This window comes from Clupea harengus, chromosome 17, assembly GCF_900700415.2.
Source record: "Clupea harengus chromosome 17, Ch_v2.0.2, whole genome shotgun sequence".
Taxonomy (NCBI): Eukaryota; Metazoa; Chordata; class Actinopteri; order Clupeiformes; family Clupeidae; genus Clupea; species Clupea harengus.
Window position 1 is genome coordinate 27,380,834 of NC_045168.1, and position 25,000 is coordinate 27,405,833.

Consider the following 25,000-nt stretch of genomic DNA (forward strand, 5'->3'; position numbering starts at 1 on the left):
TATATATATATATATATATATGTCATATTTGATGTATAAATGTACACACCTTTTGTGTATTGTTTTCCATTTAATTCGGTTTGCAATGTGAAATTCAGTGCTTGTGTCTTCTGTCTGAACAGGTGGGAGTGAGACAGACCTCTCCTGCCAGTCAGAGGATCTCCGGGAGAAGCTGAAGGCCACGTTGGAGTTCTGCCTGTCACGGTGAGTGGAAGTGACCCATACTGATCATTGGTTCCTCACAGATGTTCTCCAGTTCCCAGTTTCCGAGACCTATTTCAGTCCAAACTGTATGATGCCAAATTCATGCTCAACTGCCCAGGGCTTGAGATCCTGAAAGATTGACATCTCAGTTAAAAAAAATAAATAAAATCAAATCACCATAATTTATCTTAATGTAATCTCAGTTTCCCAGGTCTCTCACTGGAGCTGCAATAATTAGGATGTAAGCCAGTCAGATTAGGATGTTGTTTTCCTAGAGTTGGGAAGTGTTGAGGCTGCTCTACCGCCCTGATTGATGGAACATTTGGCCCAATTGTTGCAACAGATCCCGATCTAAAATTAGTTTTTTTTTTTTTTTTTTTTTTGATTATGTGCTTAACACTTAGGTAAACTAATGGAGGGAGATTGCATTTGTACTTTAGTCAGCTGCCAAGTTTATAATAATTGGTGGAAATACAGCCTGGTGTAAAATGCACTCTAGTTTTTGGATGAAAAAGATACATGTCCTCTATATGGAGTCCAGTTGTGTCTTAAGGCTGTAAAATACAATGTCATGATTGATGCAAAAACCTCAGTTATAAGGTTTTAAATGTTTCATGAATGTTTCCTGTTTGGACTATCCTGTGTATACATGGGAGTTAGTATTGTTTAGGCGTTTGTCTCAGTGCTTTAGTACTTTGTGTTTCTTTCTGAGGGGAGTAGATCTCACAAGCTGGGAATGTAAAACGTATTGGTGCTTGTGACTCGGTCCAGTGGATCTTAGGCAAATGCATTATGACTTTCTCCATGTAGCAAGAAAAAAAAAAACAAAAAAAAACACTGGAGCAGGTGTTTTCAGTTCCCCCAGACAGATGTTATGAGATTCCACTTTCATGTGACGGCTGCTCAAAAGATTATTTTGTTACAATAAAACATCTGTATGCGTCAACCAATCTGAACAAATCTCCAAACCTGAAACAACACCTGTAGTTGTCATTACTCATTTTTTTAAACATACATTTTAATCACACACAAAAAAATGTGTCTTGGTGTCCCATTACAGCTTTGATGCTGCTGTTATTCCGCTGGCTTGTATTGCGCAAACCAAAAGCTGGGGCCTACTGCTCTGTCATTGAAGTGGGTTGTAATCCCCACTGATGCTCTGCCTTAGTTGGTTAGCGGTGTATTAAGCAAGCAAGGATCTCAACACGGCTAATGCCAAGTTCACACCAAACGATTTTAGCCCTGATTTTCCACTTGCCTACATTTTTTGGGAGATTGCAGACAAAAGCCCCATTTCAGAGGTGCTCAGTAATCGCCATGTGTGAATTGTGAAAAGAAACCATCCAGATCCTGTAGTGTGAAAAGACTGTCAATAAGGGGGCGCTACACCTGCTGCAACACAACAAGAATTTCGTTCTTCCTTGTTTTATTGCTGCAGGTCCATGCACACACAACTTGTGTTGTTCGTGCTCCATTTTTGGGAGAAAAACAAATCCCGTCTCGCACATGGTATCGACTCATTTCCCGTGTCACTTCTCGCATGCATCTTTGTCACACAACGTAGTTTGGAGACCAGGGGTTGAGTTCCAACTTTGTGGTTTAGAGACGGTTAACTTAGAGAAGTTAACTGTGGATAAGTGGCCTAAAAGAAGAATAAAACCATAGGGCTCTTCTATTAGAAAGTTTGTTAGAAAGTTTACCACTTACCAGGTTTGTCACTAAGCCACGTACTTAAAAAACCTAACCACGTAAATAAAACAGACTCATCAGAGATTACTGCTGGTGAAAGATCTTGTAATGTGGGACCCCCGTTCGCTGGTCAGTCATGCAGTGTGCAAACCACAATGACTTAAAGTCTCCTGATTAGAAGAAAACAAGTTGTGTGGTGTGGTGTGTACAGTCCAGCAATCTGACTACTTTCAAAGTCATGTGTGTCTGTGGCATAACTCTGGCGTTGAAATCTTGGGCATGTACAGCAGCAACTGTCTGTCTGAGGAACTTCAGTTTGCTGTTGTGGGAGTGTGTTTTTGAGGGCTAAAGAATGTACTTAGGGAGGGCCCGTGGGTGGGAGGGAATAGAAGTGACTGGTGACTTGATTTATTTTTTTTGCTTCATTTCCTCTTCCAGGGAGAATCTGGCCAACGACATGTACCTCATCTCTCAGATGGACAGCGACCAGTACGTGCCAATTGTCACTGTGGCCAATCTCGACCAAATCAAGAAGCTCAGCACTGATGTGGAGCTCATCTCTGACATTCTAAAGTGTAAGCCGTTATGACCCCTTGGTGGCCCAAGACCACCGACCTGTAATAGGTGGTTTTGTTTGCATAGCGAGATGAATTTGAAACGCTTGTTAGTGCTCTCCATTCAATGTTTTTGTGTTGAATCCCCCTCCAGCTCTGCCTCTGGTCCAGGTGGACAAGTGTGGCGAGAAGGTGAGACCCAACCAAAACCGCTGCATCGTCATCCTGAGGGAGGTCCCCGAGGCCACTCCTGTGGAGGCAAGTCACTCTTCTCTCTCTCTCCTCTCTCTCTTTCTGTCTCTCTCTGTCTCTCTCTCTCATTTCCCTGGTGGAATTTCTCTTCCTGTTTTTTTACTGTCCTGTGGGCAAGCCTGTCATTTGTCAGTCTCTCAGTCTGTGTTTGCTGATGCTCCCTGTTTTGGTCTCACAGGAAGTCGAGGCGCTCTTCAAGAGCGACAACTTGCCCAAGTTTATCAACTGCGAGTTTGCCTACAATGACAACTGGTTCATCACCTTTGAGTCGGAGGCAGATGCGCAACAGGTACGACACTGTTATGGTTGTTTGATTATCAATATTTTTTATGATCAAATTCATATCAAATCAAATATCATATTTGATTCCAATAGTTAAATCACTATTGTGTGTTTCACAGGCATACCAGTACCTTCGAGAAGAAGTGAAAACCTTTCAAGGAAAGCCAGTTAAGGTACTAGTTTGGCCAGCCAAGTTTCACTTCTCTGTGTTTTTGACTGCTCAGCTGTGGTGTAATTTAGGGTCCATATTTGGCTGATAAATTGTTTTCTTTTTCTCTGTCTTGTGAAGGCCCGCATTAAGGCCAAAGCCATTGCCATCAACACATTTGCGCCAAAGAACGGCTACCGGCCGGTTGATGTGCCTGCTACCAACCAGCAGCGCTTCCCGTCCTACTACATGCCCCCCATCTATGGAGCGCAGCAACAGTTTCCTCCCCTCTACAGACTGGTGGCCCCCCAGGGCTGGTCTACAACACAAGGTTACTTGGATCCCAATATGGTGAGTGCTCCATACTGCCACCATTATTTTTTTCAACTGCAAAAACCTGTGATTTTTAATTTCATTTATTTTTTCTCGACCCATTTGTGGTGGTTTACTAATTTCCATTTCTTGTGCTTATGCAGCAGGTGGCTCAATTTCCGAACCCCAGCTTCATCAATGGCTTTCCAGGGTCCCCTAACTTTAAGTCGGCCACGTCCCCTCTGAATATCAGACAGTACACTCCGAGAAACAGGTACTGCTGATATCCGCCATGACTCATGACACAGGCCTCTCTCGATTTGCTTTCTTTCTGACTTTTTCATAGTTTGTCTCCATTTTCTTTCCTGGGCAGAAACCACAACAAACCCCATGTTCGATCAAACACCCTGGGGCTGGACAGAGGTGTGGGCATCCTAGACAACCCTCCACCCTTCCCCAGTTTCCCTGCGGATCGCGTGTCCAACGGGGCCCGCGCCCCTCCGCCCCACCACCTGGGCCCCGGCCGCACGCGTCTGCCCTCTGGCCTCCCCCACCCCCGCCGGGAGCAGGTCGGCAGCGGACGCATGGAGCCCAACGGGGCCAACTCCTCCCCCAGCGCTGGCCGTGGCAGGTAACCACTTAAAAGAGCCCTTGTGTCTCTAACTGGAGCAAACATGGGTTGGGCAGTCACAGGACACCATGTTGTGTTTGGGTGTCTCTAAATGTCTGCTGATGAATGCAGGAATAGGTCTTGAGCTGCTTTATATAACAGCATTTGGTGTTGGGGCGAATAGCCTGCATGGAGTGGTCTGCAAGACTTGGATTCTCTAACAAACAGGGCAAGTCAGCTCATGGTAAAGTCTTGGAACTCTACCTAAAATGATTTTCAGAAGGAACAAAGCTCTGTCAAACACCCGTCTCCAATGAGCCTAGCCAGTGCAGCACAGTGATCCTTAGGGTGCACTAGGGAGATTTGTGTGCGTACCGGGGTCCACTTGAGCCGTTGAGTTTGTTTTTGTTGATGTGAAGCTGGTTTCCAAACTGGAGTGAGCACCCAGGGACCGTACCGGAGTCCTCCAGACGTCTCACCTGAACTCCAGTGCGCTTTGTTTGGTGTGAAAGCTTAATGTGAAATGATTCATTAACATGCAATTTTCTGCCAGCACAAATGTGACGTGGCAATTCAGTCTTGAGGGGGTGTGCATGTATGCTCTGCGAGCCAAGCTGCAATTTCATCTAAATTTGCCATCTGTCTCAGCAAACACCTCCTTATCCAAGCAGCTTGCATCATTTATGGCAGATAAATAACCAAATTAATAAAAAAAAAAAAAATGTTGTGGCTTTTCTTTTCTCTCTTACTTACCTTACTTTGCGTCGTTGTTTAGTGACCTTGGTAAATAAAACAGACCATGGTTTGCAACCAAAACATGTAATGTGAAAGAATACCAGCGGGGGGAGGGAGGAATAATCACACTCGTGTTTGGAGCAGCAGAACGACAGATGGACCGAACATGGGCAGATTCTTGCTAATACACAGCCCTACCTCCTCCGAGCGGTCTTGGGACCCGTACCAGGGTCCACTCCCGTGTTCAGAAAACGGCTTTCTTACTAACAAAACAAACCAAACCGATTAAATGGACTCGAGAGTTTTGGACCAAATGTTCTAGTGTGAGAACGCAAAAGTAAAAGCCTTAAAGGTAGAGTAAAGTATATTCTGATACTCTGGTCATCTCTGTAGAGGAAAGAGCTGAACCAAATTGTGTAGGTCATCTGTGCTGCCAAAAGATTATTTATTGGGGGGTGCATCAAAGTTATTTTCAATTTTCTACTGGGTCTGAATAGGAGTGTTTTTAAACTGTAGAAGTGAACCCAGGCTATGAACACCAGCGGAGTTCTCAGTGTTTTCCTTTGCTTCTTTAACATCATGGGTAACAACCCAAATATCAGTGTCTTGGTTTTTGCTAACACTTGTGCTCTCTTGTTCTTTCACAGGAAAAATGTGTACGGCAATAGAAAGAGAAGGGACGACAAGTTTACAGTAAGTGTGTCTCCCCTGTTTGCGTGTGTGTGTGTGTGTGGTGTGACCATGGAACTAGTGTTTTCAGTGTGCTCCGAGCTGAACTCTGGGTGTGTTTGTTTTGGACAGCGATCCTCCACGCAATCCCCTCCTCCTGCCCCAGAGCGCACCCCCTCGCCCAGTTTTGAGCTGGGCCTGTCCAGCTTCCCGCCCCTCCCTGGTGCCGCAGGCCAGCTGAAGCCTGAGGTGAAGGCAGAGGTCCCCGCCGAGAGCAGACTGTCTGCTATCGTCACTGGAACCACTAAGACAGAGAAGGTACCCCAAAACCATGCCCTGTAACACTCTGGTATTTATATATATATATATATACACACACACACACACACACACATTTTTAATTTGTTTATGGCTGTGTGTGGGCTTTTTGAGTGTTGTGTATCTCACTGGGTCTTTTTTGGCTTTTGTATTGTTTATTTCCATACAGCCTCTGAGTAAGGATCTGGTCAGCAGCCGTTCTGTGGCTTTGGCGCCTCCCAAAGAATTACCCCAACCTGCTGTGGCCCCGCCTGCCCCGGACCATAAACCGCCCCCATCTCCAGCCTGCTCCCAAGAGTAAGTTGCACCCATCTCATTCCAGACATGATCAATTGTGTAAGCTTGGCACATCAGGTTCAAATGGAGTGTGCTTCCGTCTGCAGCACTCCGAAGGCTCCACCAGAGAAGCCCAAAGACAAGCCACTGACTGCAGATAAGACGCCCGCGCCAGGCCCGTCACTGACCACTCCTGCTCCGCAGACCGCCACAGCAAAGGTAAGGGGAGGTGACCGTCTAGGGCTTGACAACCAGACATTTTGGCTCCTGCTCTGGATACTTTTCTAGAGCTCATATCCTCTTTTTTTTTTACGGCCCCAGAACCACTCCTAGGGTACGCAGTATTATGGGTCAAATGCATTTCTTGAAAATCACCCAGTTAGCGAACAAAGAACTGAAAATGTGCTTCATTCAATCTTGAAAAGATCGTCCATGATCCCCTTATTTATTTGAATTGGCATGAAAACCTTGCTGGATCCCATCTGTCTTCCCTGTGAGGTAACACTGTGCTGTTTTGGTAGCAGGAGCCACGCAAGCCCAGCTACGCTGAGATCTGCCAGAGAATAAGGGAGGGACCGCCCACCCTTCAGCCCCTCCAAGAGGCTCGGCCGGCCTCTGGGGATGAGATCAGGGCCCCTGACTCGGGTGAGCCCAAGAGCAAGGATCCCAAGCCTGCCGCCGGGCGCCCCCGAGAGGCGTGGAGGCCCCAGCCGGAGGGCGGAGAGAGACTCGGAGCTGAGGCCGTATCCTCCTCCTCCTCCTCCTCTGTGCACCATACCTGAAGGGGCTCGCCAGCTCCACTCCTGCAAAGACTGGAAAAGAGAGAAGTAGAACTACCCCCCCACCCCCTTCCCCAGTGTGTCAGGGCTGCAACATTAATTACCCCACGCACACGCACACACACACACGCATACAAACACACATACAAACATACGCACAGACACACATACACACACATACACATGCACGCAAATACGGCAAATCCTCCTTCCTTGTTTCAGACTATCTCTGCTCTCTCTCTCCCTACTGATTTCTCACTAGTGACACTTCTCTCTCCTGCCCCCCATCCCCACCCCCTCTCCCACTCCTGCCCTGCAATCCCCATCTCCCTAAGTGCATACATGACGGCTTGTCACTGGAATCAGGGCTTGGAGGCAGAAGCACTTGTGGGTGCAGAGGCATTTCCTTTCTTTGTGTGTGTGTGTGTGTGTGTGCGTGTGTGTGTGTGTTTACGTTCTCTACTCTTCATTAACACAATGAATTTTTTTTTTTGTTTTGTTCGTTTTTCCTTTTCAAGGACAATGATATTTAAGTACTGGCTATGTATGTACTCTGATTAGTTTGGCAAGAGGCTAATGCTTTTTAATGTAGCTACGTGTTGATGGTAGAAGTGTGGAGGTTGGATTAGTGCTGAACACTTTTCTTTTTATACATCTCTATATAAATATATTTTATATAATCTTTTTTAAACCAGGTATTGTTACAGACAGCCTGGTCTTGATTTTTCTTTTTTCCTTTTTTTCCCCCCAGACTGTTTTGTCCAACATTCTCCTTGAAAGCAGGTGTTGTAGCGTGTTCTGCATGATAGAAACATTCTGGAAAAGAAATCTTCCCTCAGATTTTTTTTTTTTTTTTTACACCATTTTACAAATCAGCACTGGAGAATTGCTTTCTTTTCTTTTTTTTTTAAGGGAAAAAACCAATACACCAGCACACAGTAATACCTTTTGAATCCTTTGTATTGGTGTGATGTAAGTAGCTGGTGAGAAGTATTCCATTGTCCTGTGTGTGATAATAATTTTTTCTTTTCTTTTTTTAAAGATGTATCTAATTTTGTTTCTAATTTTAATTGAGCGCCTTACTTAGATTTAATTTGTATATTATTTTGGTTGTTTTTTTTTTTTTTTCTTTTTTTCCTCCTATGTGGAAGTCAAAAAGAACTGCACACTGATGAGTCCTCAGGGGGCTGGGGCTTAGGGCTCAGGTAGGGTAGGGTAGGGTAGAGCAGGGTTTTGCGGGGTGGGAGTTTGGGTGTTAATGTGCCTAGCCTGTTTTCTGTCTTGTGTTGAAACTGGCATCTGTTCTCTCTAAGTCTTTTCCTCATGCTGACGTGGTGCTAATGGTTGTTTCTTCTGTAAGTTTTGTTTTGTGTTTTTCTCTTTTGTGTGCTGTCAGTTTTTGGGCAGGGAAAAAAAAAAGCCTAGGAAAAGTACCACAGAAAAAAAAAAAAAATTAAAAAACCTCATGTCCCACATTTAACTAGTCTGACTCGAGACCCAACATTTTTGAAGGATCCACACAGGACTACAAGGTATTCCCTCTGACAGAAGCAAAGAAGCTGTGTGCATAGAGGCGTTCTTCCTTCCCCATCTTCTGCATGTTCCCCATCCTCCTTGTGAGCGCTCCATTCTTGTGGACCTGGGTCACCCATCGGTTTTGTTCTTGTTTTCCTTCGTCTTGCGGTCGAGTGTTGGTCTCTTCTCATTACTGTGTTCCACTTAAACCTTGAATCGGTATCAGACCACAAAAAGCCACTGGCCAGGTTCCTAATAGACGTCTTCCTGTCAATTAAGGGGGCTCGGGTCTTCCCCTCATCCAGTGCATCTCACTTCTGATATCTTCCTGCTTTTCCTTCTTAGGGAACAGACACCAAGGTTTGGCCGTTTTTGCCGCGTGACATGAATGACACATTGATCTGCAAGGCTGACATTGTGAGCAGGGGGTGGGGAGTGGAGGGTTGAAGCCCTATTATGAGAAACGATACAAAGGTTGAATTAAGCAACCCCCTTCGCAGTTATTTTTAAAATGTGCAGAAAAGGGTAACTATATGTAAAAGAAATTACCATTTAAAAACTTGAATTTATTTAAACTTGAAAGAAGACGTTTGCCTTAACTGTTCAGCTAATCATTTGGAGTTTTTTTTTTTTTTTATTGTGATTTTGTTTTCTTCTCCCGTTTTCCCCCTTCTTTACCACCCCCCACCCCAAGTGTTTTTGAAAAAAAAAAAAAATGTTCACATAGCCTTTGTCACCGTGTCCTGCTCAGTTGTTTTCTTTTCTGTCTTTTTCAAACTCCAAATAGCAGAGCACACTTGGGATTTAGTGAAGGAAGAAATGGAAGAATCTCATGTGGCTGTTTATTCAGTTGTTTGATTTTCTTTTTTCTTTTTTGTAAATGCAAATAGTTGATACTGTATTAAATATGTGCACTCAGATGTGTGTACGATGTCTGTACAGATGTAAATAATTTGAAAAGAAAAAAAAATATTAAAGGTACCCTTACATTGGTTTAAAAGAAAAAAAAAGATGTATCAAAATAAATGTCAATGCTGAATTGGATGCCACATATGCTCCACTGTGTGTTTATTGCTGCTATTTAACACATATTCACGATTGTAAGTTAAAGATGCTGGCGAAAAGATGTTCATTACCAGCCTTGTTATTACAACCAAACCAAATCATACCCCTCCCTTCTGTCGTTGATTGCCTAGAATTGTTTATGGTTCAGTCTGAGCCACTATTTTTCCATTTTACAGAGCCAGGACTGTGTGAACACAAGTTTTTTGAGCGCACACACTGAATGGACAACTAGAGGGCAGTGAGGATCAAGTCGCTGAAATTGTCAAAAAGCCCATTGGATTACAATCGCAGACTGTTCCTTTTAATCTCCTTCAGAGTGGCCTTCAACCAAACATTCTTGCCTGACGCCGACGTCCTTTAGGAGGTAATACAATATCACTGTGGCCACAAGAGGGCGGCACTTGCGTAGCAGATTCCATAGGTTGCACATCAGTTTTGGAATAGTGTTGCAAGTTTAGAAGACGAACCTGATGGCCTAGTTTTCTGGATTTGTGAACACATTTGCTTCCTTGCAAGACTAAAGCCGTGATTGGCTGTGTATAAAACAGACTGGATGGAATTGGGGGAAAACGTGACTAATACCGGAGATGTTTGGTAATGTATTGTGGTGATATTGCTATGTGATGTTTTGGCCCTGATTACAATTTCCTGAAATAAAAACAGAAATGACTAAATCCTAGTGGTTATACAGGTATATCTCGACTGTGTTGCAGGTTACATATATTGTATATCCGTTATAATATAGCAGATTGCGTCCAAATGAAATGCTCAGCCCTTGTCATTTATACCCCCTCACGTTTGGGGCGTGGAGGGAGCGGTTAGATGGGGTACAGTAGGCCTAACAAGTCTCTGCCACATGAAGGCGGTAGTTGGCGCCCTCATCTGGTAATGGCACAACGCACGTCCCCTTGCGTCATGCGAGGGTGACGGTAAAAGAAGCAGGAGCCGCAAACACCGCTGTGAACGGCGAGCCACACCGACGCACTGACAGCCCAGCATTGCACTCAAGACGTTACTGCACAGAGTCCAATAGAGGAGACGCACAGATATGGCGGGGTTTCGCTGAGAAAGAAAAAAATCTAAGCGATATTGTTCCTCGACGGTTTGCTCGGACGACCACCTCCTCTGCCCTTATGTTCTGCTGCGGTGGGGAGAAAGGGCAGCGTTGAAAGACTTGGTTGAGAGCGAGAGAAAGAAGAAAGGACGAGAGTGATTTTAAAACGGACAATGGCGGACCGCGATGCGCTGCCCCTTCCTTTGGAGGTGCGAGCCAGATTAGCTGAGTTGGAGCTGGAGTTATCGGAGGGTAAGACTAATTTTACCATTCATCCTTCAATTTTTAACTAAAAGCGGTTGTAGCGGAGAATGTATGGTAACACCCCCTCCCCCTTCTCCCTCCTTCAAAACACCACCACCACCAGATGTTGAATGCAATTATCATTCAAACTGCCTTCACGGCACATACAGAATGTATCCAGTTTGAAGACGAAAGCTTGCTACATAATGTCATCTATTTTCTTTGTCGCTGTCGGCTGTCTCAAGCATCATCTTTATTGCACACAGGTCTAAAGCCTTTTAGTTGACCTTGAATTTAACAACCGAAGACTTGAAGACTGTTGTAGCCAATTTGAGAGTTCCTTATGAGACCCCTTGCATTTCTTTTAAATCCGATTTCGGCCGTGATGACTACAATAAGATATCCAAATATGGCTCAGCCGTCGGTAAAATAAAGCAGTGGTGTTTCCTAATGATTCGCTACTCAGTGCCAGGGCATTTAGCAATATTTGAGAAATTTGGATCCAATGGATCAGACCAAGCGATGATATTCCGAAAATCTTGGTTGTCAGACAAATCTAACCATACCCAAATGTCATAAACAACCTCGGACCTACAGATTATTTCCCATGCTTTTTCATGTGTTACTCTTCAAGGAAAATGCCTTCAAATATATTACACCGTCTCTTGTTTCGATTGATTTTAACGCAGTGTTTTCCATAGGGTATCCTATGCAGCGCAGTCCAATCTGTATTTTGTTTGTTCCGTCATCCTGGCGTTTGCAGTGTATTTTTTCATTGCTGCTGTGCGTGATTGCCCGTTATGTGCAGAACTGAACCATTTAAGGCGATACGTGGACCGAAATTGTTTAACATGCACGCCCATGGATGTTTTGGTCTTTCGCTATCGTACCCTCACATTTCCAGTCGTCTAACTATGGACTGTAAGGAGATTGGGGAGGGGGGGTATTGTTAAATTATCATTAAACCAATACCCTATGTGCTCCATATATTGGGGATAACATATGCCTATTGATGCTAACAACTACAAATGTGGCCTACCTCTGTTCATTTTGCGTTTGACTCAGTATCGTCAGTGTAGCATATACTTATATCGGCACAAGCCCTACTGCTTGTTTTGCTGTAGTCTAGGATAGTACGTGAATGTGCCATTTGCAGATTTTTTTTTGGCAATGTGGATTGTAACCTAATGCTATGTTTTCGTGACTGTTCGGTCCCGCCCACTCCTTTTGAATTAACTTCGTCCCAGACTGACGGGACCCTTCGGTTAGAGACCGTGGACACAGTGGTGCAGTGAAATGAAGACGTTTGGCTGGTTTACAAGACTGTCTCGCTCTCTCTCCGTCTGTCCTTCACTCTGCGCTTCTATTAGCACACCTTTTCCCCGCAGCTAGGCGAAAAGAATAGGGCCCGTGAAAACCTTGCTTTTGAAATTCTATGTGTTACTTGGCTCTGTTTCCAGGATGCATTGCAGCAAATAAAGATATTGGCCGCCTCATTTTAAGATCGATTTCGAATGAAATAGTAATGCCAGCACCAATCCTACTGATGTGAGAAATGGTATACCTAGAGGATAGGTTGTAGGACATATAGGCTAACCAAACCTTGCTGTCTGAGATTGTTAACTGAATAAGCCAGTGCTGTAAAGAGCATGGCCTGGACCTCCTATGGTCCTGATATTAGCTTTTACTAAACAGATATGCCTACATACAGCTCAGACACTATTACACCACTTATTTCTTTTTGTTGTGCTTGGACATGCAACCACCATGGAGTACAATAACTATGCCCGTGAAGATTCAGAGGGTTTATTACAGTAGATACAGAGCGAGACATGTGATTCTGAGATGGGAGGGTTGGGGGGTGTTGGGATCAGCGCTTTTTGGAATTCCTGCAGCTTTTTGAAATCTTGCCCCCCCCCCCCCCAATGCAGTCTCCACTCCAGTCACATCTGGGCCTCATTTTACACATCCTCCAAGGCCTCCGGCATCTGGTGCGCCAGCGCGCAGAGTCAAAGCAAACGGCCCACATTCATAACCCCTTCATTGCCATGACGATTACTGACCATCTCCTCGAAATCTGGACTATGGTGTGGTCACATCGCATGGTCTCATGTCAGGCCAAAGTATGGCGTCCACCGGCCAATTTATGTCAGCAGAGACCAAACGCACACCTCTTTGTAAACTATCGGGCCAACAAATCCCTCCGATTCATGGCCCCAAGCGAATGAACACGGAAAGTTGTAGTAACTCTGGTACACCAGAATGCAGTATGGTGAGGCTGTTAAATATTTGACGAGGGCAACTCATTGGCATGCTGTTCGTCCATAAACACTGAGATTTGTGGATTATGTCACTTCAGTCGAAACGAGTAAGCTCCGGTGACGGAACACTTGAGGGTTTCACTCAGAAAACACACCCTGACCTACTTCCATGTTCATTAGCACAACAGAACAATTCAATTTGAATGCCCTTCAAGCCTCGTTAGGTTTTTTTGCCTTGTTTGCCTCATATCCAGAGACCTTTAGTCTCTCGTGCTTACGTTTTTTCTAGTTGGTAGGTTTTGGTGGATGGGTACCACTAAAGGACACTAATACTCTTGTCTCTCTCTCTCTTTCTCTTTCCTTCTCTGCAAGGGTGCTAAAAAAAGCCCCTCTGCCCCAGTGTCTCATCAGTGAACCCTACCTTGCTTAGCCCCTGAAGGACCAGTAGTTTGTCTGCGTAGCACAAGGGCTGGGTTAGTGTGTGTGTGTGTGTGTGTGTCGGTGTTTGCTGGTGTGTGTCGGTGTCGGTGAAAAGTGCTCTCTCTCTCTCTCTCTCTCTCTCTCCATCACAGCACGTTGCACATTGTCAGGCGCTGGAACCTGTCATCACCCACAGCATTGGATTTGTTTCCTCAGAGTAGAACCAGGGGGCCGCTGTAATGATGGCCTTTGATGGGCGAGTGACAGCCTGACAGGAGTGTGAAACGGCGCGTCTCTCCCCGGCTGGTTAGCTCTCAAGCGTCAGTTAGCGGGTTGTGTTTTCCACAGCTGTAGCCTGTGGAGCTCAGAACCGGTGACATGGCAGAGAGAGAGAGAGAGAGAGACAGAGAGGTAAGGGATGCCAGGAGGACGTGTACCGGCCCACGTGGCTCACATGCATGTGACGGAAAGCCTCAAGGCCTCAGCCCGAGTTGTGTTTTATGACTGCGCTTATGTGAGCACTCACATACCCCTCTGAGGGAAGAGCAGCGGGCTCAGGCGTGATGGAGAAGGGTGCAGGGGACATTAATCCCCCTCTTTTAGGCGAGCGAGCATTAGAGTTGGTCCTGGCATTGCATGTAAATCATAGCAGAGAGGCTGTGGCTGTGGTCTGACATGATGCATGATTGAAGATGGACAGAGGCCAACAGTACAAAAGGTGAGAGGAGAGCAGAGAGAGAGGACAGAGTGAGAGAGAGAGAGAGAGAGAGAGAGAGAGAAAGGACAGAGTGAGAGAGAGAGAGAGAGAGAGAGAGAGAGAGAGAGAGAGAGAGAGAGAGAGAGTAGTTGACCTGTTGACAGTTGGAACACCTGTCTCTGTTACTTAAATTCATTGAGCTAGCTGTACCATGACTGTACTGAAATGGGCCAAAAGCACAATGTGTAATAAAGAGCTGTAGTACCCAATGAAAGATAAGCCTTCTTATCTCCTCAGGGAAGTTGTGTGTCATTCGGTCATTCGTTAAGATGTGTGTGTGTGTGCGTGTGTGTGCGTGTGTGTGCGTGCGTGCGTGTGTGTGTGCGTGTGTGTGCGTGTGTGTGCGTGTGTGTGCGTGTGTGTGTGTGTGCGTGCGTGCGTGCGTGCGTGCGTGCGTGCGTGCGTGCGTGCGAGCGTGCGTGCGTGCGTGCGTGCGTGCGTGCGTGCGTGCGTGCGTGCGTGCGTGCGTGTGTGTGTGTGTGTGAAAGGGGGGTGATGTCACAGACTACAGACTACAGAGTTTGAAGTCCATGGGCGGCAGCAGCCTGTCCCTTTGTTTTCGTTTATCTGTGGTTGCCATGGTGATGGGTCCGCGCAGACCAAGTCAGTTTGTTCAATACTGTGCGAGGGATTCATTTTTTAATTACTGATTAACGATCTGAACACAAAATATCTTTATCCCTATTTCAAAGATGTCAACTCTTTTAATCTCTTGAACTTTTCAAATTCAGTTGATCTGTAGTGCTTTGATTTAAAGCTTCCTCAGATTCTTCTTATTTTACCCATAATCCCAGATTATGCAAGTCCTGTTATTGTTAAGTAGATGTCTTCTTCCAGTCTGATTTACAAGGCATCCTTCAACAAATCAGTGCTTATATATAACACAGGAGATTGGTAAAATCTCCCTAACAGGCTACTTGGTAGGAATATGAAGGGGAATTCACATAATTCTATACACAATTATGTCTGACATGATCATTCATGTTTGTTTTCCTCCATGTTGGTTTGTGTCCTACTTTTTGTAAACCTTGTGGGGCCATGATTGGCTCATTCCGTAGCAGATTCACAGGTCCCCTGTGAGCTGGGCAGTGCTCCCTCCTCGTGTGTGTGTGTGTGTGTGTGTGTGTGTGTGAATGCGTGTGTGTGAGTGAATCAGTGATTTTAATTGAGTCCGAACTCAACGGTATTATCCCCAAACAGCCCTCGATCCTTCTTGGAGGCCCTGTGTCCACACGAGGAGCCCCCCTTTGATTGTTAAAAAGCCCGAATCAACATGAGCTCCTTAAGTGTCGCATAACGCCTGGGGATCAGGTTTCACATGCTGGTGTCGCATTAACAGGAGGACTGGTTTAAGTTTTAAAAGGAAGAGTCTCCAGGGACTGGGATTAGAACAATCCTCTGTGACCTACATCTACTGAGGCCATGGTCAGCCCCCCGTCCCCGTCCCCCCCCGTTCAGCAGGGGGGCCAGGGCGACGGAGGGAGATGCTCACACAAACGGGGGATGCAGGCGCGCGCCGATACTGTGTTTTTTGGCCATCTTGACATGCGCGATACAAGTTTTTTTTTTTTTCTTCTTCTTGTTGAACTCTGTATAGAGTGAAGAGGTCTTTGTACACATTGAGGGTGTCAAGTGCTGGCCGTGGATGGATTTCCTGGAGAGTAAGTAAGTCAGGGTGTCAGTGCCATCCTCCTCTGCTCCATCCCTAATGATGCATCTAATGTGGCGGTGCTTTATAGGATTCAAGCCCAACAGATTTGCGGTGTCATCTAAGGCCCATGCATTGTCCTCTCTCCTAGTTGTTCCTCTAATCTCTTAATAGATAGAATGGAGAGTATGTTTAATGCCATTCTCTTTCTCTCTCTCTCTCTCTCTCTCGCTCTCAAAAGAGCTCATTGAAATGTAAGCACATGTCCAGTGGAGTGTTTCCTGTATTTTAAGCCCTAATGCATTAAGGGTACTGTATGTGTGTGATATGATTTGCTTATTTGTATAAAGACTGCACACCAGGGCTCCAGATGGTGACTAAAATGGTCACAAATGTGCTTTTAATTGATTTTTTTTTTTGACAATTTCTTTTAATTTCTGCGACCACTGGCGACAGTCCCCAGGGGAGCACATTTCCAGCACTCTGGTTGATTGTCCAGAACAGGTTGACAAGCTTTACAGCAACAGCTCAGAAACTCAGATGACTTGCCTGTAGGACAAGTGCACTTAGGGTGCGGTGTCATAAAACTTCCTACATCGATATTGGCATTTTTGTTTTCAGCTCGTTTCACCTCATTTATGAAATGCTTCAGTGGTAACTACTCTCTGCAGCTCTGCAGTCGGCTGTCAATGTCATCTTTCTCACTCGTGAAAGAAGTAAACACACACCTAGGTTACTATTTGCCCCGGCCACTGACCGTTTAACAGATGCCTGAAAATCATGGTCAAACGCAATCCTGTTGAACAACAGTGAGCTAATCTAGTTAATGTTTAAGACTACTACAGTTAGCGTGACAACCTCTCTAGGTTTTCTAAATGCATCAGGCTTGCAACAACTTACTAATGCTCTTTGGCCAGTGACTCCTGGTATGGGGTTTGGGGCATTACTTTACGTGTAGACAGAGTGCTAAGAATGATTTCAATCCACTTTGGCTTTGGTGTGTGTGTGTGTGTGTGTGTGTGTGTGTGTGTGTGTGTGTGTGTGTGTGTGTGTGTGACTGCATGACTACAGTGACCAGGCTGTAACACATCTCCCAATGGCAATGTAGAGTATGTGTCCTTCCTTAGTAGTGGTACGGCCGGTTGTGTCTGACTGACATGAGTAAACAGTTTCCTTATCCAGATTCAAGTTCACTTTTTTAGTAGTAGCCAGGTTCTTAAATACAAGCCAATGAAACTGAAAGTTCATTATTTAGTGAGATCTGAACATTTTCACTTGATGGGTTTATCAGCATTGGTGTCCAATACTAAATTGTAAACAGGACATATTACTCACTGATACTTTTGCCACAAAAATACCTTTTGTATATCATATTATTTGTAGGTAATATTGCCCCTCACTGGTAAAGGGGGCCATTGATAGACTACATATAAACCAGTGCTGTGCTGTCGACAGGGGAAAAGGAAGCACAGGCAGAACTATACTGAGTTTGGCTCCTAATTATTTTGGGTTTAGGATTTTTTTTTTTGTCTGGAGCTCTGCACACATGCCACTTAGCATCTGGTTTGGGGCATTACTGTAGGTGTAGACAGAGTGCTAAGAATGATTTGAGTACGGTTTGGTGTGGTGGACAGGTGTGTGTGTGTGTGTGTGTGTGTGTGTGTGTGTGTGTGTGTGTGTGACCAGGCTGTAACACATCTCCCATGGGAATGTAGAGTATGTGTCCTTCCTTAGTAGTGGTACGGCCGTATGTGTTGGCTGACATGAGTACATAGTTTCCCTATCCAAATATCTCCACCCCTCCCTCTTTCACTCAGACGAAACACAAAACTGCCTGGAACACCGGAGAGGAGAGCCGACTGTAGCAGTTTGCTGCCCTGGCAACAAGGAATGTGCCGCTGTGCCATCTCGTTATCATCCCTTTTTATTTTTAAATTCTTCCCCTGGTGTTTTTTTTTTTATTGTTGTTTAGAGATCTCAGCTCCCCTGAAGCGCTGTGTGTGTTTGCGATTGGCGTGATTTTCACAGTGGGGATCGCTCAGGTCCGTTCCCTTTTAGATCGGCAGTTAAAAGGATTATTTGATCACTGGCAGGTTTGCTTTCCTGTACGGGTGACTGTGTGGAGGACGCTGAGGAATGTGGTTACATATTGGGGTGCAGAATGGCAGGTCTTCCATAACATGTACCCTGCTGTTGTTACAGTGTGCTGTGCTTAGATGCACAGACACACACACACACACACACATGCACACACTGGCGGGGGTGGTATGTTTATTGGGGCAGACAGGGGGGGTTGGCAGTCAGGTCTTCAGGTTGTGTGCTACCCTGGCTGACAGTGCGAGGGTTGTGCCATCACAGACAGCAGCGTGGCTCCGCAGGTGAGCCCTGGCCTTTCTTAAATGCCACAAATAAATCAGACTATTTCCCTGACTATGCGGCCTGCTTGTAGGCTTTTCTTCAATCCATATTTCTAAAAATGTAATACGCCCACTTGTGTGTGTGTGTGTGTTACGGCATAACTCCACAATGTGTTGAACTTAAGTGCCAGTTCGTTTGTCTCATTTTCAGCTAATTAAATATTGAATGCAATCTTTAAAAAAAAAAAAAAAAAAAGTGTCATTCCTGAAATTCACCTCTCAGTGAAGGAGCCAGATGTTGAGGCACCTTGCAGAACCTCATTTCCTCCAGTTTTCCCCCCCCGTAGACAGACCTCTTTGTCACGGAGGGAAGTGCGTACTCTCTGCTCCAGTGTCTGTCTGGAATGGGTTTTTGGACTCCAGTTCTGGGCTGCAGATTTATAGAACAACACTTTTTTTGCAGCCAGAACGGTCCCCGCACTCTTTCCAAATGCCACTAGACAAGGGATTTAAAAAAAAAAAAAGAAAAAAGATGGATTTCCTTCCCTTGGCTGACCTCTCTCTGTATCTTCGTTTTGAAATGTGCTGATAAAGCACTACAGCTGTGGAACACACACCATAAAATCTCCCTGTGTGAGTGAGAAAATGTCAAAAGAACGTGTTTTCACTTTGAAAATGAGCCTGTGCAAGTATGTAGGCCTATCTGTCTTGGTTTGAGTGTCTGTGTGTGTGTGTGTGTGTGTATGTCTAAGTGTGTGTATGTTTTGGTTTCTGTGTGCGTGTGTGTGTGCAAGTTCTTTCATGTGTGAGTGCTGAGTCCCATCTGCTACCATGGAACTGTGTTGCTGGCTGCCACCGGGATTATGTCATTCCACTGTCCTTCAGACTGCTCAGCCCCGGCCTTAATCCAATCACTGCTCCCCGGCTGACCCCATAGGTTGGAGGTTAAGACCCAATACACTTTGATACCCTCTGGCTAATTTAAGAAGAATCAAAACAAAAATCTGCTTTTTGAATATTCTACATACTTGAATGAAGTGAATTCCACTGTCTTTGAGATGAATACTGTTCAAGCATGGCCTAAACAAAAGTGGGTATCGGGGTTTGTCCATGGGCTCTGTCTTTATAAGACCAAAACTGTGTTGTTTACGTCAATGTTGTGACTGTGACTGAAGAATGCACAGGGATAGCAAAGCAGTGATAACATCAGAAATCCAGTCCACCATTCCAAAACAACCTGAGTTGGACTCCCTCATGATCTTACCCATGCTGATAAACTAAAAGAGAGAGAAAGAGAGAGAGAGGGGATGAAAGAGAGAATGTGAAGGGAGCCAAGGTCACACTCAACACCTCCTCACCTCTCCCGCGCACGCGGTGATGATCTGTAATTGTGCGCCTTCGTTATCATTAATTATTAAGAGTAACCTGCCGTCCTCGAGAAAGGCAGTAAACAATTTCACACCCGGCTGCTCCCGCGCTTCCAGGGCCTGTGCTGCCGAGGGGCCCCTTGCTCGGCTCCTCTCCCCGTCGGCCCTTGCTGAGCCTCAGTCGCCTCTCAGGCCTGGGTCCCCAGGCCCCTCTGTCTGAGCTGGCTCTCAGCCTGCATCACAGAGACCCTCCTAAACCAGAGTGAATCTGAATCCCCCTCCCCCCACACACACACACACACACACACTCACATATGCTATGTACATGCTCCCAAACACCCACATCCTGTACAGGCTGAGTGAGGAGGGCACTGGGTGAACTTTGACCCCGTTGCCAAGCAGTGAGGTGTAGGCTCTGTTTCCTTCCCACAGTCTGTCTTGTAGAGAGAGAGAGAGAGAGAAAGAGAGAGGTGGCCATGTTAAATAAATAGGAAGGGGAGACACCTGGCATCCTGTATGACTTCATAAGGCTGGGAGGAGTGGTGATTGGGAAGGGATTGGTTGTGGTGGTGGAGGCGGTGGAGGAGGAGGGGGGTTGAGTTTCAAACACATGAGCACAAGAATGCACTGCTGCCGCCACCACGGCAACAGCAGAGCTCTGTTGAACTTGTGTGGCTAACAGCTGCAGATGTCTTCTCGTTTCTTTTTTTCTGCTTTTTGTGTGTGTGTGTGTGTGTGTGTGTGCTGAAGGTTTGATTTAAAGCCACTGGGTTTAAGCAGACTCAGCTCTCACCCTGATGGTTTAGCAAGCGTTGGCGAAGAAGTGAGACTATTCAAGTGAAGTGAAGCTTGGTCTAGGGGAACATTGGGCAAACTTGTGACGTCTGCTTAAGTTGCATCTCCTAGCTGTGTTTTACTCACATAGACATACACACATACCAATTCTTGCCTATTTGTTGGGCACGCCACAGTCATTTGTTACATAGGTCTAATGAACAGGTGAAAATATCTAAAGCACACTGAAGGGTGTGTCGTAGGCTATAATTACAGCCTGAAGAACATCTTCGATGTTTCACCCAATTGCAGCCAATAAAACAGGAGTAGCCCAAGTTAATCATTCGGATACTTTACAGCCATATTCCAACCATAGCACAATGGGGTTATTTCTGCCAAAGCTGTTGAAGATTTCCAAAATGTGTTCTTCCTATGGCAGCAGGTGAAACTGATTTGTCTTGGGTTACTAAGGGTTTAGTTTTGACTAATTCTGGTTAATATTGATGACTTTTGGGGTCAAATAGACTTTGCTTCAGCTTACTGCTACCGAAAACATTTTCCAGATATCAATGCAAACTTTTCTCCCCTACCTGTAATGGTTCGTACATCTTCACAAGTTCAGGCACTCTTAGCTTAAAGAGCTAGCGAATTAGCAGTTAGCTCGTACACCAGGCATGGGTCTTCCAACAGAGCATGATTTAAATGTCGCGCATGGAATTCAGTGGTAATGTATGTGTCCTGCCCTGTGGGGCAACTGAGGGCTGGTTGGGGTCAGCTCTGTGCTCAGAGCACAGGGCCCCCACGAAGAGCCTCCGGTGTCATCTGACCTCCGTGTGCAGGCGGGGTCACACACTCTGAGCCGTGTCGCTCGCTGCACAGCTGGGCGAGGCATACACGCTCCCAGACACACATGTATGCACCCTCTCCCCTCCCAGAACTGTGCCTATCCCAGTGCTTCCCCGCAAAACTCTGGAGGAATGTGGTCATGTGGGCTCAAACGGCCCCACTGTTTATATCACAGTGCTGCTCCTGAACAATGTGCTTGTGTCGGGCGCTCGGTCTATCCTGGGCACTCCTCTCCGCACCCACTCTGTCTCCACCCTAAAGGGGCGACTCAGGCTAGCATGTCCCCTGTCAAGGGTTGAGTTGAGAGAAGGTCTGACTCTGCTTTTGTGAGGTTACATTTTGGTGTCTGTGTTGTTGCGCTGTGAGAGTGTGTTTCGGTGGGGTGTGGCTTTCATAGCGATGGTGCAGTCTCTCTGGTTGATGACGCTTTGGGGGTTCTATTTTGGAGAAAGATTTATGTGTCTGACTCGGGGCTTACCAGAGTGGGAGATTTTGACCTGTGCAACCTTCAAGGTTTTGGTGGTTTCCTCCAGCAGTCCCCAGTATGACACAACTCTCAGCTAAGCTTGAGAGAGGAGAGAGAGAAAGAGAGAAAGGGAGAGAAGAGCAGAGCAGGGAGAGGAGAGGAGAGGAGAGGAGGGTCCATGCGACTTATTTTGATACCAGCAATCCTTTGAGAAGCTGTATTACCAACCAATCAATACCCTCCCTCCTCAATCCCATCGACTGCTCTTCCGCCCCGCTCTCTGGTAATAATGACAATGTCAACTTATTTCACCAACAAATAAACGCCACTTGGTTCAGCATAGACCTGCTTTCATCAGGGATGGGGGACTGTAACACTGCCTCGAGGAGTCGGCCATGAAGGGTAAAAAGACTATAGATTGGGAAACCGTTGCAAAAACAGATGTGGTACCAGCGATACCATTCCCAGCACCGTGCTTAGGTATTGATTTATAGATTAGGTATTGATCTATAGATCAGGTATTGATCTATAGATTCTTTGGCTTTTGTATCCATGAGAATGAGGGGAAAAAATGGTTAAATCCTATTAGTGTTGATTCCCAAGGCGTCTGGCAGAGGTAAGGTACTTGGACACTACACCGGTGGGAACTGGAAAAGAATGTCTGACCATCGATGAGGAGAAGGTATTCCCAGTATTTGTGCTATTTGAAAGAGAGCTACCAAGCCCTCTTTGTATTCGGGCGTGTCAGAGGACCCTTCCCAATGGTTATCCGCAAGCTTGGAGGTCCAGGCATGGCGCCTGCAGGCCAAGTATGTGACCTCTGCTGAAGGTTGTATATCGGTGGCAGTTTGTTGAATACAAATATATACACACTTGTAATCCAAACATTACTGCTGGTAAAAACACAACAGCTCGGAGTCTCTTTGACACAAACAAGGAGGGGGGAAAAAGCTGAACGCGGGTGGAAAAGGTTGGCTGATTCTGTGTTCTGTTTTCAATTTCACATTCCCCTGCATGGGAAAGAATGTGCCTTTTGTGTTTTTGGACCCGGCAGCAGCACGTGTTGTTGAAAGCGTTAGCAGTCATGGACAGTCAACCCCCCCCCCCCCCCTTCTCACATTTTGTCTGTGGAAAAGAGACATAGAAGAAAAAGCGTAATGGAGGGCTTTGAGGGATAGACAGATAGATAGTGGGACAAGATGAAGGGAAAGAAAGGGCTGTGGCGCTATGGAATGGAAAGGAGTGAGGAAGAGGGAGGGAGGGAGGGAGGGAGGAGGAGGAGCCTGACGCAGAGGGACTTTTGCTCTCTCTGTGATATTTGGCGACAGATGCTGGCAGCCTGTCGGTTGGGTCGTTATCCAAGACAGCGTCACGGCCGAACAACCGCCCACCCCCCCCCACCCCCCCACCCACCATCCCCTACCCTCACACTGACTGAGGAAGGACACAGAAGGGATCTCATTTCGCACCGTGACTGGAGCTGTATCAAGGCTGATCACCGCTCCTCTCAAATGGGCGGGCGAAAGACAGAGAGAAAAAAACGGTATCTTAAGACGAGAGAAAGATAACAGACAAAGAGGTAAAGAGAGGCGGAGGGAGGGAGGGAGAGAGAGAGAGAGAGAGAGAGAGAGAGAGAGAGAGAGAGAGAGAGAGAGAGAGAGAGAGAGAGAGAGAGAGAGAGAGGAGAGAGAGAGAGAGAGAGGAGAGAGAGAGAGAGAGAGAGAGAGAGAGAGAGAAAGAGAGGGGCTGGAGAGAGTGGAGGACAGAGATATCATGCAAAAGAAGATGGAAAGAAGGAGCGAGAGAAAGACACATGGAGAAATAGAAAGCACATGAGTCATGTGAGCCTGCCTGCCTGCCTCTAGGAGGCCACTGCCTGCCTCTAATTATTCAGCTCAGGCAGGCAGAGGGCCCTCACCCAGGCCACGGCCACGGCCACCCAAAGGGCCCGCCATGACAATGCACTCTATTCATAGTCTCAGTCTCTCTCTCTCTCTCTCTCTCTCTCTGTCTGTGTGTGTCTCTCTCTTTCTCTTTCTCTCTCTCTCTCTCTCTCTCTCTCTCTCTCTCTGTGTGTCTCTCTCTATCTCTCTCTCTCTCTCTCTCTCTCTCTCTCTCTGTGTCTCTGTGGCAGGCCCTTTTTTAGTCCTCAGGAGCATGTGAAAGCAGTGGCTTGAAAGAGAGCTCTGCGCTTTGTCTCAGAAGGCGTTTCTGCGTGGAGGCTTCGCTAGCATCCCCGCTGCGCTAAGCTGTGCCATCAGCGAGTCTGTGTTGCGTTGAGTCATGGGTTTCTTTGGCTTGTAAGGGGGAGGGGGAGGGGGAGCGGCACAAACAGAGAATGGGAGATAGAGCAGGAAATGGAGAGATGCATTTGCAATTAAAAGCGTGACCTAAATTATCCTTTTACCATTAGGAAGAAAAAAAGGACTTGCTTGGGTGTTCTTCTTTTTTTTTTCTTTTTTTTTTTTTGGACGAATAAAATAAATTACGTTTTAAGACATTATTTCCCCATGGCCTATCTGGCTTCAGAAGTTTGTTTGTTGATTTACATGTAAGACGGCAGGTTTATTAGCCCAGTGCATCTCCGCCAACACAGAGTTGGGATTGAATCCCGCCTCTAACCTGTATTCCCAAGAGGCTGCAGCACTGGATTTGATGTTGAATCATTTGGGATGGCTTTGGTTGGAAGCTCCGCTTCTGCAGTTGAAGGACTCCCTGCTGGAACTGAGGCCCTTTGTGCTCTGTCCTATCACCAACTGCCATCACAGTCTCCCTTAACCGCCACACAGCCTCCTCCGACAGCACTGATTTCATAAAAGGCGAATGAGAAAAATCAATATGGTCGCCACTTGATTAGCTTAATATATATACCCAGCCAACCTGTTAATGGATCTGCGCTCGCAAAAGGAAAAGTGATCAAGGGGAAGCTTAAAAGGTGTTGAAATATCAGGCTTAGAAGCACTCCCTCGTTTCTATAATTGTATCGCCTGTTTAGCCAAGGATGACGTCATTGAGAGCGGTTCTTTCTTCTGTAGTAATCAAGGTGTTCGTTCTCAGCGTGCCGTGAAACTGCAGGTCTTTTCATTCGGGGCTTATCAAGCCACGGATGGCCGTGCAGGGAGCACACTCACAGCGCCGAGATAAGGACCCAGAGCGCCATTCCTATCAGCCAGCCGTGCACCAGCGTGCCAATTGAAGATCGGAGACCAGCTTTTATCCACAAATGTGCCTGTCGTTTTTTTTTTGTTCTCATTCTTTTCTTTTTTTTTTCCTCTATTTGGCTTTCCTTCTGAAAGTTTGTTCTTTTTTTTCTTCTTCTACCCAATCCCACCTGGTGGTTGTGTGTGTGTGTGTGTGTGTGTGTGTGTGTGTGTGTGTGTGTGTGTAACCAGATGGACT

The 25,000-nt window shown here is 46.1% G+C and overlaps 2 protein-coding genes across 8 annotated transcripts in view; both read left to right on the top strand.

Moving 5' to 3' along the window:
• LOC105894776 (La ribonucleoprotein 4B) overlaps nt 1-9,392 on the top strand; it is a 20,854-nt gene extending 11,462 nt beyond the window's left edge. Inside the window, exons 2-14 of the mRNA XM_031583741.2 lie at nt 123-204; nt 2,332-2,468; nt 2,602-2,705; nt 2,878-2,988; nt 3,101-3,154; nt 3,271-3,480; nt 3,606-3,715; nt 3,788-4,072; nt 5,434-5,479; nt 5,588-5,773; nt 5,943-6,070; nt 6,157-6,268; nt 6,571-9,392. Coding sequence (XP_031439601.1) covers nt 123-204; nt 2,332-2,468; nt 2,602-2,705; nt 2,878-2,988; nt 3,101-3,154; nt 3,271-3,480; nt 3,606-3,715; nt 3,788-4,072; nt 5,434-5,479; nt 5,588-5,773; nt 5,943-6,070; nt 6,157-6,268; nt 6,571-6,831 — 1,826 coding nt within the window. The 3' untranslated portion in view covers nt 6,832-9,392. The remainder of the gene's footprint in view (nt 1-122; nt 205-2,331; nt 2,469-2,601; nt 2,706-2,877; nt 2,989-3,100; nt 3,155-3,270; nt 3,481-3,605; nt 3,716-3,787; nt 4,073-5,433; nt 5,480-5,587; nt 5,774-5,942; nt 6,071-6,156; nt 6,269-6,570) is intronic.
• Nucleotides 9,393-9,530: 138 nt separating this feature from the next.
• dip2ca (disco-interacting protein 2 homolog Ca) overlaps nt 9,531-25,000 on the top strand; it is a 110,507-nt gene continuing 95,037 nt past the window's right edge. For all 7 annotated transcript variants that reach the window (XM_031583701.2, XM_031583703.2, XM_031583702.2 and 4 more), the window contains exon 1: nt 9,531-10,714. In XM_031583701.2, coding sequence (XP_031439561.1) covers nt 10,636-10,714 — 79 coding nt within the window. In that variant the 5' untranslated portion in view covers nt 9,531-10,635. The remainder of the gene's footprint in view (nt 10,715-25,000) is intronic.